Source organism: Stigmatopora argus, chromosome 16 (assembly GCF_051989625.1).
Source record: "Stigmatopora argus isolate UIUO_Sarg chromosome 16, RoL_Sarg_1.0, whole genome shotgun sequence".
Classification (NCBI taxonomy): domain Eukaryota; kingdom Metazoa; phylum Chordata; class Actinopteri; order Syngnathiformes; family Syngnathidae; genus Stigmatopora; species Stigmatopora argus.
The window spans coordinates 7,075,207-7,089,105 of NC_135402.1; the positions used below are offsets into that span (position 1 = coordinate 7,075,207).

The 13,899-nt window shown below is 37.0% G+C and overlaps 1 protein-coding gene and 3 long non-coding RNA genes across 6 annotated transcripts in view; 1 reads left to right on the plus strand and 3 right to left on the minus strand.

The window, feature by feature from the left end:
- Window positions 1-44: 44 nt before the first annotated feature.
- LOC144090881 (uncharacterized) lies at window positions 45-3,767 on the minus strand. 2 transcript variants are annotated; one of them, XM_077622786.1, is made up of 7 exons: window positions 3,658-3,767; window positions 3,446-3,485; window positions 3,193-3,347; window positions 2,089-2,118; window positions 1,573-1,715; window positions 352-423; window positions 45-272 (listed from the first exon to the last, which is right to left on the minus strand). In XM_077622786.1, the coding sequence occupies exons 3-7, from the start codon at window positions 3,311-3,313 to the stop codon at window positions 258-260; spliced, it is 381 nt and encodes a 126-aa protein (XP_077478912.1). In that variant the 5' UTR covers window positions 3,314-3,347; window positions 3,446-3,485; window positions 3,658-3,767; the 3' UTR covers window positions 45-257. The 2 variants fall into 2 exon arrangements, with proteins under 2 accessions (XP_077478912.1, XP_077478914.1); XM_077622788.1 differs by having other exon boundaries at window positions 3,629-3,717.
- On the plus strand, window positions 1,424-8,050 carry LOC144090883 (uncharacterized). The gene is made up of 5 exons (XR_013305536.1): window positions 1,424-2,542; window positions 4,847-4,964; window positions 6,324-6,395; window positions 6,469-6,610; window positions 7,777-8,050. It is a non-coding gene; the product is annotated as an uncharacterized LOC144090883 (long non-coding RNA).
- LOC144090882 (uncharacterized) lies at window positions 7,933-10,102 on the minus strand. 2 transcript variants are annotated; one of them, XR_013305535.1, is made up of 6 exons: window positions 9,943-10,102; window positions 9,665-9,750; window positions 8,429-8,543; window positions 8,248-8,364; window positions 8,066-8,182; window positions 7,933-8,013 (listed from the first exon to the last, which is right to left on the minus strand). It is a non-coding gene; the product is annotated as an uncharacterized LOC144090882 (long non-coding RNA). The 2 variants fall into 2 exon arrangements; XR_013305534.1 differs by having other exon boundaries at window positions 7,933-8,182.
- Window positions 10,103-10,785: 683 nt separating this feature from the next.
- LOC144091351 (uncharacterized) overlaps window positions 10,786-13,899 on the minus strand; it is a 47,190-nt gene continuing 44,076 nt past the window's right edge. Inside the window, exons 3-4 of the long non-coding RNA XR_013305664.1 lie at window positions 13,467-13,533; window positions 10,786-10,877 (exon numbers count right to left, since the gene is read on the minus strand). This is a non-coding gene — a long non-coding RNA (uncharacterized LOC144091351). The remainder of the gene's footprint in view (window positions 10,878-13,466; window positions 13,534-13,899) is intronic.

The window sequence follows — 13,899 nt, forward strand, 5'->3', positions numbered from 1 at the left end:
TATTTAGTTCCGTCTGTAAATTACTGACATCCATACACAACATATGCAGTGATAAGTTTATTATTGTTACAAACAAGACACCTGAGGTCGCTTTGCTATGCGCAAAAGACACACTCACATCGCAAATTCACACACTCTGACCTCCTTGAGTACAACAAATTGGCACAGTAAAACACCCACACAGACATTGTAGAGACGAGGCCCCACGGGACTTGGCAGTGAGACGCGGAATGTTCAATAGTCCATCCAAAACATGTTTAGTCTGTGTCATCCTACGAGACAAAATAGAATCAGATGTTATTTCCCCCCCGTCCAAAGGAAATGTTTGTTTCCATTCGAATGGCTTCTTACCTCAGTGGCATCAGTGGTGTCGGTGTCAACAGGTGACTCGGCTACAGCTTGCCCGGCGGATTCGTCGTCACTCTGGAAAAAAGGTACACTAATCAACACATAAAAACATACGGATACATACATACACGGTCAACGAAAGTTTTGAGTCCGACCATCCTACTTGATTGATTACCCCTGCCAAGCCTTTCTTATTGATTCCTAATTTCCCCTCCCTGTTGTTTGTCGCCTGTCACCGAGGTGTCACTTTCTAATGGGATCCGCACTGATAAACAGCTTCGGATTTCAAAGGATGACACTGCGATTGTCAGTCCGTCCATCTGTCGCTCCGCTTCTGCCGCCAGTTGGGCTCATCATAAGAAAGGGGCTCACATTGCAGGTGGCACGCGGGAATCCTTCGGGGTGAATGGCCTGATTAAAAGCCACGTCTGTGCGCGTGTCAGTGTTAAAGGACATTTGCGAGGACAAAAGAACGTGTTCCTTGTCATTCCCTGGAAATCTTCTCACTTGCTGGTGACAATTTTGCCAGACAAGAAATGCTGTCATCTCTAAGCATGTTAAACGCTTATTAAATTTACATTATCATTGATGGTATTGATTAATTTGAAGGTGACCTCTTTTAAACAGGAAAGCAAACGAGTGAAGATGACAATGAGGGCAGTAGATGATAACTGGCTCAAGGTCATTTTAAGTGGACAGGCACAAAATGGAAGCTGAGGATGAGTCAACAGGAGAAGTTTGGTTTTTAATAATTTAAGTTTTCAATCTTGGGACATGGCCTTGCCTCCAAAACACTCCCATTTTATTAAAATTACATGGTAATATTGCAAAATATATTTTTTTTCCCCATCAAGATTATCGAAACTCTTTAAATGGAAGCATTTCAATAAAGTGAATTGAAATTATTCCAATTATGGATTGGGAAAAGTACATTTATCATACACATTTTTACTAATGCACTACGCAAGATGATGTTTTGTTAACCCATTCACTGCCATTGATGGAAATAAAGCCCAATCCATTAAATGGATGGACGTCTACTTGTGATAAACTAATATAAATGCAATTACAAGGGGATTTTTTTTTTCTCCCAGTAACTCAAACAATAGTACTGTTAATTTTTTTTAAATGCGACAATATAAAAGTAACTACTAAATTTGGATGTGTCAAAATATGAACATTTTATTGAAAGATTAATAATAATGGGTAAATATTTTCACTTACCGGTTTAGCAGGATCCTTCTTGACCAATCCGGTGGCGGCAACAATGCTTCCTGCCCCCTCCACCGTCTTGTGGGCTACAGTGGTCACCCCCGAAACCATTGCACCGCCCACGTGACTCACCCCATCCACAGTTTTACCTGCAACTGTTAAAAACAGGGTAAAAAGATTGTTTTTTTTGTGCAGCAAACTCATTCATTCTGGTGCAGTGTGAAAAAGATCAGAAAATAGAAAGAATGTTCTGATGCTACATGTTATTTGCAATATCGAGATCCATTTTCCAAATGTTGGTTGCCCTACTCAAGATGGCCACCAACTATGCCCTTTCCAAAATGAGAATAGACATCTAATCATGTGATGGCCAAGCATCCTTCTGCTGTGAAATAAGATGAGTTTATCACTAATAGACATCCAATCCATTTTAAATGTGAGGATGACACCGTGTCATGTTTCTTTGTCTTGCTACTCAATGTCAGGTGAATTAACATCATGTTTATTGTTAGATAGTGGGCTAGATACCTGTCGTGACGCCATCCACTGTTTTGTTACCTGAAAGTAGAAGAGACAACAGGTATTTTTTTCTCTTTCTTTACAAAAACAATCAACTACCTATCGTAATGTATACCAGTGAACATTGTAGATAGTAATATGTTTAGTCAGAATAAAATCCTGAATACAACTGCAGGTGGGCCTTTGTGCAATAGGTTGGAAACCGCCATCCTTAACAATTGCTATACATTTGAATAATAACGTGTTGGTGGCTGGATGCACTGCTTTTAGTCCAATGTGGAGAAAAAATGCATTTATTGTGAGAGCGTGGGATAAACAAATGTGGCTTTCTGTTAAAGCTGTTACGGAGTAAGAGGTGAACGGCCAAGAAACAACATGGCGGAGTACGATGTGGCAGCACAACCAATCTGGATATTTCGGAACTTCCAGTGGAAACATACTTGAAGCTACCATTTAAAATCAGGTGAATGTTAAAGATATACATTTGACTTACAATATCTAAAGGCTACAATTCAAGTAGGACTACTAGCGATAGATATGAAGCATTTCAAAATGGTAAAGTTCTTTAAAAAAATACATTAAAATTACTGAATATGTACATTTATATAGTATGTGATTGTTTAGCTTTTCTAATACAGCAATAAATAAACAAACTAAATATATTCCTAATAAATATGTCCAATGCTCCTTGGATTGTGGAAAAATTAATTGGGGTCGGGGGTGATTTAGTATAAATCATTAAATGTACATTAAACAAGTGCTGCTGCTGGCTTTAATAATAAACAGCATGCAAGATTTTTCCATTTTTTCAGCTTGTCACGAATACACAGAATCAAGGTGTTGAAAAAAAAATGGACTGCAGAAAAATGCTTTAATAATAATTTAAAAATCAATACAGATGTATAGCTTTGCAATTAAAGACTTTAATAGTAGCCTTTGCAAATAATTGTTAAAAAAGAAATCTGCTTTTCAAGGTTAAATGGAGGCAAGTGAGGGGAAACCTCATTTGATGGGTCCTTAAAAAAAACTAGCTCGAGTGTGCTTGCATTTATTGCGATTGGACGGTGATTATTAGATCAATTTCCCGATAATAAGTGAGAAGAGGGGGCTCACCAACGAACAGGACCCCATCTCTGGTCATCTCCGCCGCGCCAGTCACTCCTTGCTTGGTCTTTGTGGCCGCCACCACCACTCCTTCCTTGGCTTTGCTAAATCCTTTCTTCAGCGCATCCATGTTCCAGTTGCCTTTTTAACAACTAACGAACGGACTGGAAAGAGAAAACAATGTTCAAACGACACTGCTGAGGCGTCAATTGAAAGAAAAAAATCATTTCAACCGTAGTCAAGCGCAACGGTAACGCCCTACTTTTTATTGCGGATGTAGATCCGTGCCACCTGTGGAAGCTCTGAAACGAGACGTGTAAGGGTTTCCTTGAATAATGAGGATAAAATTAATATTCCTATAGTAAATGGTCACAATCTCCTCCAACCGACTCCCGAGGATATACAAACAATCATAAAATAGAAACGTGAGTTAACATGAATACACCTTGATTCGACGGCAGGCAAATCACGCACCTGTTGTGAGTTCAGGTTCTGGTTTCAAATTCCTGCAAAAAAACCTGTTCGCTCACTCCAATAATCACTCGACACACCTTTAACCAGTGGTGGGCCGTGCATTTCACACCTAGGCCTTCAGTAGTGCTACATCTGAATCAATCCAACCTTCAATAACTATTTTATGGCTATCAAACCTTTACTGCATCTACAGGTGCGACACAAAAAAAAACATCAATAATCACCTGGGCGCCATGTTCTCCCTGGGCATGTGTGGTCATTTTTACAAGAAAAAAAGCCTTACTATACAAGGTCACTTTAGCAAAAAAGCCTTACTATGCATGGTCATTTTTGCAAGAAAAATGCCTTACTAAACATGGTCATTTTTGCAAGAAAAGAGCCTTACTATGCATGGTCATTTTTTACCAAAAAAAGCCTTACTATACATGGTCATTTTTGCAAGAAAAAAACCTTACTATACATGGTCATTTTTGCAAGAAAAAAGCCTTACTATACATGATCATTTTTGCAAGAAAAAAGCCTTACTATACATGGTCATTTTTTTTCAAGAAAAAAATCCTCACTATACATGGTCATCATGTGGGCCGTACCATTTTAGATATAATATGTAGATATTAATAGAGGAATGGAAATTGATAAAAAGCCCTAAATAGTTTGTTTTATTAGATCTAAATGTTTATTTGAGCTTTTTTTCCTAGTAAGGGAAAACTCTTTAAAAAAATTAATTCCAATAGGAACCCAAATAATTTTTAAATTATGTTCAATATTAAAGTGGCAAACAGAAAATATTTTAGAGATTTTTAAGATTCATTTTTTGATTTTACAAAATGCTATTTGAACTCAAAAGAAAGAAAAATGGATTGAAATTGCAATTATTGATTTTAAAAAGTGGAAAATCAGGAAATATAATATACATCTATAATCTTCATGATCCTAAAACAGAAAGTCGGCACTCATGATTTACTTTCTCAGGCCGCACAAAATGATGTGCCGGGCCAGATTTGGCCCCCGGGCCACCACTTTGACACCAGTGTTGTATACAATACAATGAAGCATTCTTTGCGTGTCACATTTTAAATTTTTAATGGAGTCAGATGGCTTGGAATAATGGTGAGTTGATGTAAAATACTAAGTCAAATGTTGCTCAATATTTGGTGAAATTGGTTTACTAATATGTACTGTTTTATAGCATCAAGACCTTGGTTACGCCTATTGTCGACGTAGCTGAGTTAATTAAGCGCATGCGCAGTAACCGTTCCTTTTGGAATGCCTGTCCCACGCTGTCGGTCGGCAAGCACGCCAACTAGGTAAGGTTTGGAGCAATTCACTGCCCTAAATGCGTTTTTATCACGCTATCGGGAGCAATCAATTGAGCCCAAAACGCCAACAAATATCTTAGTTTAATGCCAGGTTTAGCACACTGTCGACAACTTAAGTTTGCGCCTCTATTCCTCACCGGCTGTGTGCTGTATGGTACTAGTTAGCATTAGCGTTAGCGTCACGCTTTGACTTAAAAAGTATGTTGACTGTTCTCTCCATTATTGAGTCGTGTAGCAAGACTTTACATTTAATCAAACAACGCCGAGACATCAACCGACAGTTTGCTGGGTAAATGCTCACTCTAGAATGACATCGAGGCACGATTTAGTGTGTTATGTAATGATAGTTTTCATTGCGAGTGCTAAACACCCATTGCCGATTTGTAATTGTTCTGTTTTTAGAAGAAAAAAAACGTATACAAAACTGTTAAGCCAATTTTCTCCTAGCTGTTAACGTCAGTCTGTATATTTAATCGCCGTATACAAAACTATTAAGCCAACGTTCTCCTACCCCCCGGTGTCAAAGCGGCGGCCCGGGGGCCAAATCTGGCCAGCCGCGTCATTTTGTGCGGCCCGAGAAAGTAAATCATGAGTGCCGACTTTCTGTTAGGATCAAATTCAAATGAAGATTATACATGTATATTATGTTTCCTCATTTTACCCTTTTTAAATCAATAATTGTAGTTTTTAATCCATTTTTTTCTTTTTGTGTTTTTAGTTCAAAAAGCATTTATTAAAATCTAAAAATAAATATATTTTAAAAATTCTGTTTTTCACTCTAATATTGAACATATTCCCAAAAATATTTTGTTTCCTTTTGAAATGGAAAAACAAATTCTTATAAGATATTTTCCCTTATGAAGAAAAAAAAGCTCAAACAAACATTTTTTTAGATCTATAAAAACTGAATATTTAGGGCTTTTGATAGTTTTTTTAATCCAATTTAAATAGAAGAAAAAATATTATTTCAGAAATGGTCCAGCCCACGTGAAATCGAGCTGACGTTATTGCGACCCGCGAACCAACCCGAGTTAGACACCCTTGTCCTAGCTGTTAACGTCAGTCTGTATATTTAATCGCCTTGTCTGGAAAAGGAAAAATAGCACTTGGCACTCGCTAACTAATTTTCATTCTTTATCTTGATCGTTTATTAAATTTCTTCTAAGATTTCTCTATCCCGTAATTGTTTGGCAACCCCCAAATACCTTGGTTAAATCAAGTTTTCCCTGTTTAGCATCAAGATAAAACTACTTCTCCAAAAAAAACAACTAAGCCTATCTGTTGAATCTCCAGGCTCTATACATGCTAACTAATGCTTTTTTTTGTGTGCAAATTTTCCCTGTTTAGCACCAAGATGCAGCTCTTCTAGCATGCCCAGAGCACTATTGAGGTAGTAGAAGAGGAGACTGCCAGATCAAGGTAAAACTACCCCCCCAAAAGTTGAATCTCCATTCTATATATTCTAACTTGTGCTATTTTTTGCATGCAACAGGCCTGAGAGATCTTCCTCGCAAGTTGTCCACTTGAATCATATGGTGTCTCTCTACTTCTGAAAATCTAAATAAAAGCCTAAATCATCATGGTGATGTATCACTGGCCATTCATTTCCACAGCTCTTTGACTAGATCTTTAAGGTAAGGATCTCGGTTAATGTTAGAGCAGGAATTCTAAGTATGTATTCCATTTTTTTTTCTAAGTGTTTATTCCATTTTTTTTCCTAAGTGCATATACCTCCAGGTTTTTTCCTAAGTGTTTATTCTCCCAGTTTTTATTTTCAAATTTTATTTTCAAGTGTTTATTTTCTAATTTTATCTTCCAAGTGTTTATTCCCCTAGCTTTTTTTTAAACATTTTATTTCCTAAGTGTATATACCCTGTTTTTTCCTAATTTTATTTTCCAAGTGTTTATTCCCCCAGCTTTTTTAAACATTTTATTTTCTAAGTGTATATACCCTGTTTTTTCCCCCAGCTTTTTTAAACATTTTATTTTCTAAGTGTATATACCCTGTTTTTTCCTAATTTTATTTTCAGTATTTATTCCCCCAGCTTTTTTAAACATTTTATTTTCTAAGTGTATATACCCTGTTTTTTCCTAATTTTATTTTCAGTATTTATTCCCCCAGCTTTTTTAAACATTTTATTTTCTAAGTGTATATACCCTGTTTTTTCCTAATTTTATTTTCCAAGTGTTTATTCCCCCAGCTTTTTTAAACATTTTATTTTCTAAGTGTATATACCCTGTTTTTTCCTAATTTTATTTTCAGTATTTATTCCCCCAGCTTTTTTAAACATTTTATTTTCTAAGTGTATATACCCTGTTTTTTCCTAATTTTATTTTCCAAGTGTTTATTCCCCCAGCTTTTTTAAACATTTTATTTTCTAAGTGTATATACCCTGTTTTTTCCTAATTTTATTTTCAGTATTTATTCCCCCAGCTTTTTTAAACATTTTATTTTCTAAGTGTATATACCCTGTTTTTTCCTAATTTTATTTTCCAAGTGTTTATTCCCCCAGCTTTTTTAAACATTTTATTTTCTAAGTGTATATACCCTGTTTTTTCCAAATTTTATTTTCCAAGTGTTTATTCCCCCAGCTTTTTTAAACATTTTATTTTCTAAGTGTATATACCCTGTTTTTTCCTAATTTTATTTTCCAAGTGTTTATTCCCCCAGCTTTTTTTCTAAATTTTATTTTCCAAGTGTATATACCCCATTTTTTTTCCCAAGTGTTTATTCCCCAATCTTTTTTTATTGTAAGTGTAAAATTGTTTTGTGAACCTCTAAAATGTCTTATGTCTACAGGTGGACAAACCGGAGAAAAGACTGGCTACACCATTCAACACTTTAATGTAATGCCAACTCCCAAGTATGCTAAAGTTGACATGTTTACCTGTTAATACAATGTTTTAACTTGGATTGTTACTTGCATTTTTTGTTAGATAAAGACAAACACATGTATACATTTAAAAACTTTTATTTTGAAAAGCTTTGGAGATTTTCAAATGGACAAAGAAACTCCCCTTGGCACCAGGTGGAAATCTGGAAAAAAAGGGGGTCAATACAAAGTAAAACACCATTCACAAGGTCTTACCTTTTATTTTGAAAAAGTTTGGAGATAGGTCCTGGCGTAACCCCCAGCACCGAGAAATGGGGGGGTGCGTCAGCCTATCTGTACATAGGCAGGAAACCTTGTCCCCCCTGTGGAATTCTGGAAAACAAAAAAAAGGGGGTCAATACACAAAGTTAAGTAAAAAAACATTCGCAAGGTCTTACCTTTTATTTTGAAAAAGTTTGGAGATAGGTTCTGGCGTAACCCCCAGCACCGAGAAATGGGGGGGTGCGTCAGCCTATCTGTACATAGGCAGGAAACCTTGTCCCCCCTGTGGAATTCTGGAAAACAAAAAAAGGGGGTCAATACCCAAAGTTAAGTAAAATACCATTCGCAAGGTTTTACCTTTTATTTTGAAAAATCTTGGATAGGTTCTCACGTAACACCCAGCACCGAAAAATGAGGGGGTGCGTCAGCCTCTGTACATAGGCAGGAAACCTTGTCCCCCTAGGGTGGAACTCTGGAAAACAAAAAGGGGTCAAGGCACAATAGATTAAAGTTACATAAAAAAGAAATACAGCCTAGGACCTAATTAAGTCAAATTTAACTAAAAAACACCCATGTTTAGCTTTCTCTAAAACATCAAAAGGGTACCCATTATTCAGACACTGCAAACGGCAATATTAGACATGCTGATGGTCTGGTTTTCTTTTTGTCTGCTGCAGAGACTAAAAATTATCTGAGTCTTTAAAGGCCCCTATCTAGTCTATTTTTCATGTTTTCCTCCACAAACAAATAATCAGGATCTTGATATGGTGGGAAATATAGAAAACACATGACAGGGGCCCACAAGGTATAAATTACATGAAAATAATAAATAAAATAAATCCTACTTCTGCCTCGTTTTTCAGTCAATTATTTTAAACCCATTCTTAAAAAAATAAATATTCAAAAAGCTTCCGTTTTTCTCTTCTTGTGCCGAGGAAAAAATGTTTGAGTAAAAATGACACCTGCACTATTGTTGAATAAATGTCTTAGGTTTTGTCAAAACCACATTTAAAACTAAAAATGAAACGGTCCAAGCCCTGAGGTCTTTGAGAAAGTTAACGGGGTAAAAGTATATAATCTATTTGAGTGCACAGTTCCACTACATGGCAGATTTTTTTGTACCAATTACCAATTTCGTCATACGCAGTTATCTGGGTATGATGACAATTAGGCTTTTGTCGAGTCAATGATGATGACAAAGCCCATGTTCAATTATTATTTGTAAGTTCAGAAAGATGTGAAACTCAAGCGGAAGCTACTGCTACACTTGCCACGATAGTATTTTTTTAAAATTAAATTCAATAGGGATGACCCTACTTTACAGTTTTTAATTTATCGCAGCCATGTCTGGTCTACATTAACCGCGATAAACGAAGGATTACCGTTTATTCCTTACACGTCCACTAATGGCATTTGTGTGGGTGACTTATCCACAGGTTTTGCTATTAAAAATAACACCAAGCTAGTTTTCATTCAAAAGTTGAATGTATCATGATGAAAAACGAGCCAATTGCGCAAAGCCTTGAATACTGAACGCTGACGTTTAAATATTACACGGATAGAGAAAATCGGAACTATTTAAAAATGACTCACTTTGTTATGGCGTCGACAAGCTGCTCCTTTCTGGTCGTTTTGGCCACATTCTTGATGTTTCCCAGCAGTCTGTGCTCGTTGAGGGACTGAAACACAATGGAATGATTTCATTATAGACAAAGAGCGATCGGTAACGCAATGTAGCCAATTTGTTTGCAAACATTTTGCCGTCTGTCTGCACACACATGGGGCTACATCACGCCATCGAATCATGCTACCGTCAAAAATCACTCCTAAGACGAGAAGTGGGGCTTCGAAATCCCCAAATGACAACGTACCGAATGTGCTGCATCGTCCTGTGAGAAGTTTGTCAGGCTTTCTTCGGCAAATCGTCACTTTTGAGCTGCTCTGCAGTGCACGCCCGTGCTTCCTCCTGGCTCATCAGCCATTTTGGGATTTGACGTCGGCTATTTGAACTCTGGCCTCGGCCACGCCTATTAAAAATAGACACACACAAAATATAAATTGTTTTCATAATAACGTGCATTAGTCAGCGTGTGTGTGGGGGTGGGGGTGTAAATGCATTTTGGTTGCACTTTCATACTTAAAACATATTTTCATAATAAGATGCATTAGTCAGTGGGTGGGACGGGGGCGGGGCGTTAAATACGTGTTGATTGGGCTTTCACACTAAAAAAAATCCATTGTTTTCATCATAACGTGCATTAGTCAGTGGGGGGAGCTGTAAATACTTTTTGGTTGGGCTTTAATCCTTTAAAATACAGCATTCCACATTATGAACTTTGTGATGACATGCACTTTAGTTTTAGTTTTTTACTTCTAGACATTTAAATGAAACTTTCAGAAAGATTTAACCAGCAAAAATGTCCAGGTCTGTTCAAATCAAGGAAATTAAAGATTGTGACACTGTTAATGGACGCTTGATGGCGCAAAATCACAACAATATAGTTGAAAATGTTCCTTTTGAAATGTGGTGAACCCAAAGAGTCCTCCATTGAATGTACTTGTTCATTTGTGGTGGCTATTTATTGTCTTATCATATATTTTAAAGATCAAACTATGGGTATGTATTGCCTTATCATATATTTTAAAGATAAAACACAAAAAAATATATAATTTTGATAAAGTGGAAAAATACAATAGCTAACAAGCCATCATACCTTCCCTCAGCAAACTATGGTTGGGAGCCGGCTGCTTTCCATCTTGAAGACCTGGACATCTTGCTGTGAATGATGGAAGCATGACTCATTTCCTGCAATGACCACCATAGACATCCAATTCATTCAACTGGCTGCGAACGCTCATGTTACAATGCCATTGACGGTGGTAGATATCCTTTCCATTGCATTGGATTTTTAGAAATATTTGGCAGCCAATGAATCAAACTGAAAATTCCAAAGGAAAATGCTGTAGACCTCAATTTGAAGCGTATGTTTGTTCTCGCTGTGTATATACAGGAATTGCTTGATTACAGTTGTAACCTTAGATGATTAGGTGCAGACATGTACATGCACTAACTTCTCAATGTCGTTAAAAAGTGCAGCATGTACACAACATGTCAAATGTTATCATTGACGTGACCAGATGCGGCGCTGCATACAACCTCTGAGGTGCGAGTGTTATTGTTTTGTTGACATTGGACGTGCTCCAGGCATGCAGATGGCGCTGCTTTGTGTTTGCAACTAGTGGCTGCACGCCTCACGCCTCCCTGGCGGCTATGACTAAACCATGTGCGCGCACATCCACGCACACACGGTATAGCAGTCTTCAAGGGTCACAAAGGACGCAGAAAAAATGTCTGCGGGATGCCAGCGCGCCACACGTTCCTTTCATGTTTGCCAGAAGACTTTAAATTCACTTCATTCCATCCAAAAAGTGGATGTGACCACGATGACGTCAACACACATTTGTTTTTCATGCATTTAGCCTTCTTGTGTTTGCTTTTTTTGCTCTTTGTTGTTGCTTTTTGTCAGTCAAAAGTCTGATTAGAACCTCAGTGACAAGAAAAACGTACATAATTATAATGATGATTGCTTTAGGCCCGATAGCATTGGTAAGTCTGGCTATTTAGATATCAAGCCAACTAACTAATATAATATTTTTAGTTCTTTGACACTGGTACCTTGAAATATGAGAGCTCATAGAATTTTTATGGTTTTCCAATTCAGCTACATTTTTAGTTTAGTGGCAAGGATTCACGTCAACTCACTTCATAACAACCAGCAGTCAGTACACAACAGCATGGAAAACAATAGAAACCCCTTTATCAGGGAAAAAGCTAAGATCTATCGTTGATGTGCTTCATAAGACAGTTAAATGATGAAAAAGGAAAATTATAGTATAAAAAGCCCATCATTTGAATATATTTTAATGCAGCGTTTCAACGAGCCAGCTCATAATTTTGTGGTTGAATAATGTAAAGGCACAAATTCACATTTTCTGATACACCAATTACAGTACACATTAGCTTTTGTTATCGCTAGATAAAAAGGCAAGGCTGATTAATTAGGACATTTTATTTAAATAAATAGCTAAATCTAATAATATGTGGGTTTGTATAAATATCTATGTGCGTAATGTGCTAAGGAATTGCTTGTAACCTTGTTGTAATGTGCTAACATTACACACAGATATTTATACAAACGCACATATTTTTAGATTTCACCATTTAAAAAAAATAAAATGTCCTAATTTAATCAGCCTTGCCTTTTTATCTAGCGATAACACAAGCTAATTTGTACTGAAATTGGTGTATCAGAAAATTTAATTGTTAAAAACTGTCATTAACATGTTAAACCCAAACCTGTATTAAAAAAAAATCTGGGAACATTCTTGCTTGAGTTCATTGTAAAAGTAAAGTACCTACTAAATTTGTGGGGGGAAAAAAACTTACAAAATATAACCAATAACAACAAATGGAAAAATACAAAGAAAAGGAAAATTCTTCAACCTTGTGTTACTTTCTCCCTCGAAGTGCTAATTTGCATATCGTTGCTATGTCATTCCTGTGGAGTTGATACAAACATGACAGCCTGTAATGATTTTTGTTTTGGAAAGAAATAGTCACATGAGCCTTAATCTCATTAAGGCGTGCGTGTTCTATTTATATTCCTGTCATGTGGTAAACGCGAACCTGCACTCACCTGCACTACTATAGCAACAAAAACAACAAGTAGCATTAAAAGAAAGACGCCGGGGAGCCCCGTGGACTTCCTGGGAGTCCTCTGGCACGCCGCCTCACCCTCAGGCCTTGTCGGGTTTTGTCTGATTGGCGTGGCGACTGCGGCTGGGGATCGAGGTAGGGGGGGGATTCCCTTATCTTGTCGAACCAGCGTCACGGTTCAAAAGGCTCTTTTACAAGAATGAAAAACACTGAACACACCTTAAAGTGTTGCCCTTCATCTGGTGTGTGCGTTGCCACGGCGACCTGTGTTTGGTTGAGGAGCATGAGCGTTGCAAGGGGGTGTGAATGGTCGTCACGCTTTCAGCTCTGAGTCAGCGCTTGTGCTGCACGTTCATCAATGAGTTGCATGTCACTCACTGCATACCAGTACTTTTACAACACAGTATAATCATCATGAAAATACTGGCAGCAATGTTTCTACGAAGATTTTTGTTGGAGTATTGGTTGCCCTGAGCGACCATTCCGTTTGAACTGGAACGTTTATCCGCTCCCTAGTCCTCCCAGTTCAGTCTGATTGGACGTGTGTTACAAATAAACTCATTTAAATTCATGGCAAAAGGATGAAAACAACCTCGATTGGACGTCTATCATCGTCAATGGCACTGAAAGAGTATGAATATTGTAATATAGGAAAATTAAATTCAATAAGGATTTTACCTGAGGAATCAAAGCTGTAGTGGTTTTTACATCACGGTCGTGGCAAGTAGGAGCGCGTTGAAAAGACCTGTAAAGACAAGTCATACTTAAATGTACCTATAATCTTTTATTATTTCAGAAAAAAATAATTTTGAAAATGAATAAACAAATACATTCGGACAACATGCACTGTACCATTTACACAAAAAAATGAAAATAATGTGACCAACATTTAAAAAAAAAAAAAAAGTCAAACTAGCTAATATGTACTTGACCCCTTCTTTTACCTATGCCAGAAAAAAATGGAATAATTAGATCAAAGGGGTTAAAAAAAGGAGTTTAACCTCAAAACTCATAGTTGGACATTATAGACAGTTCACATACTTTGTACACTTAGATTTAAAAAAAAAGTTAACCAATTACCCAACTAGCTAATTGTTATTTTCAAATGAGG

What these genes read in the sequence shown, in the direction of transcription:
- LOC144090881 (XM_077622786.1), bottom strand. Translation starts at nt 3,313, where the DNA reads ATGGATGCGCTGAAGAAAGGATTTAGCAAAGCCAAGGAAGGAGTGGTG. An exon ending in AGTGGATGGCGTCACGACAG is followed by an intron (nt 1,716 to 2,088) that starts GTATCTAGCCCA and finishes TGTTTTTAACAG; the next exon opens with TTGCAGGTAAAACTGTGGAT. An exon ending in AGAAGGATCCTGCTAAACCG is followed by an intron (nt 424 to 1,572) that starts GTAAGTGAAAAT and finishes CCTTTTTTCCAG; the next exon opens with AGTGACGACGAATCCGCCGG.